The sequence below is a fragment of the Coregonus lavaretus genome, assembly GCF_964263955.1.
Source record: "Coregonus lavaretus genome assembly, chromosome: 12".
In the NCBI taxonomy this organism is placed as follows: Eukaryota; Metazoa; Chordata; class Actinopteri; order Salmoniformes; family Salmonidae; genus Coregonus; species Coregonus lavaretus.
Genome location: NC_139999.1, coordinates 5,532,696 through 5,534,348, shown reverse-complemented (window position 1 = coordinate 5,534,348; position 1,653 = coordinate 5,532,696). Strand labels below are relative to the sequence as shown.

The 1,653-nt window shown below is 51.3% G+C and overlaps 1 protein-coding gene across 1 annotated transcript in view; it reads right to left on the bottom strand.

Moving 5' to 3' along the window:
* Positions 1–1,559: 1,559 nt before the first annotated feature.
* LOC311138297 (protein SEC13 homolog) overlaps positions 1,560–1,653 on the bottom strand; it is a gene marked incomplete at its 3' end in the record, with an annotated part of 6,892 nt that continues 6,798 nt past the window's right edge. The window contains exon 10 of the mRNA XM_084172976.1: positions 1,560–1,625. Within this exon, the coding sequence (XP_084029102.1) occupies positions 1,560–1,625 (66 nt within the window). The remainder of the gene's footprint in view (positions 1,626–1,653) is intronic.

Genomic DNA, 1,653 nt, shown 5'->3' with positions numbered 1-1,653 from the left:
GACAATCATTCATTATAATGGACTGCAGAATTACATTGTCATGGTAAGATTAGCTTTCTTAATGAATGCAAATTGCTTTAAACGTAAGTTAATGTTATATTCAGATAAAATATCAATTAAAAAATGGACAGAAAGTTCATGGAAGAAAACGTTATGACACTATTCGACAAATGTGCCAATTTGGTTGTCTTACCGAAGGCATCAACATTTTTGTTAAGAGGGTTTGAGGAGGAGGAGGAGGAGAAGGGAAGGAGGAAGAGATTTAGGAGGAGAGTTGAGGGTGAGGAGGAGGTTTGAGGAGGAGAAGAAAGATGAGGATGCTTCAGAAGGAGTAAAAGGAGGAGGAGGAGGAGGAGGAGGAGGAGGAGGAGGAGGAGGAGGAAGGTTGAGCGTCAGGCACGGGGCTGGAGGAGACCGTGATCCTAAGCCACCATAGTGGGACATGAGTCGTCCTTACAGCAGCTGCACATCCCTCTGCACAACGCCGGCTCTACTCCTTCTGTTCCACATCTCTCTGCACAACGCCGGCTCTACTCCTTCTGTTCCACATCCCTCTGCACAACGCCGGCTCTACTCCTTCTGTTCCACATCTCTCTGCACAACGCCGGCTCTACTCCTTCTGTTCCACATCCCTCTGCACAACGCCGGCTCTACTCCTTCTGTTCCACATCCCTCTGCACAACGCCGGCTCTACTCCTTCTGTTCCACATCCCTCTGCACAACGCCGGCTCTACTCCTTCTGTTCCACGTCCCTCTGCACAACGCCGGCTCTACTCGTTCTGTTCCACGTCCCTCTGCACAACGCAGGCTCTACTCCTTCTGTTCCACGTCCCTCTGCACAACGCCGGCTCTACTCCTTCTGTTCCACGTCCCTCTGCACAACGCTGGCTCTACTCCTTCTGTTCCACGTCCCTCTGCACAACGCCGGCTCTACTCCTTCTGTTCCACATCTCTCTGCACAACGCCGGCTCTACTCCTTCTGTTCCACATCCCTCTGCACAACGCCGGCTCTACTCCTTCTGTTCCACGTCCCTCTGCACAACGCCGGCTCTACTCCTTCTGTTCCACGTCCCTCTGCACAACGCCGGCTCTACTCCTTCTGTTCCACATCCCTCTGCACAACGCCGGCTCTACTCCTTCTGTTCCACGTCTCTCTCTGCACAACGCCGGCTCTACTCCTTCTGTTCCACATCCCTCTGCACAACGCCGGCTCTACTCCTTCTGTTCCACGTCTCTCTCTGCACAACGCCGGCTCTACTCCTTGTGTTCCACATCCCTCTGCACAACGCCGGCTCTACTCCTTGTGTTCCACGTCCCTCTGCACAACGCTGGCTCTACTCCTTCTGTTCCACATCCCTCTGCACAACGCCGGCTCTACTCGTTCTGTTCCACACTACTGACTACCATTAGAAGACAGAAGAGGCTAATCATGTGACCTGCCTTAATAAAACGACAATATATGGAGTGAAACGTTTCTTCTTAGGGAACTCATCATGTCACAAAGCCATTGACTAGCCATTTCACACACAAACCTCAAATATAGCCGCATATGTGCCGATTCAGTGCTGCACTGCACGTTGTTTGGTAGCTTCTGAGGTAAAGCTGTTTCTGAGGTAAAGCTGTTTCTGAGGTAAAGCGTTAACTGTCACAGAT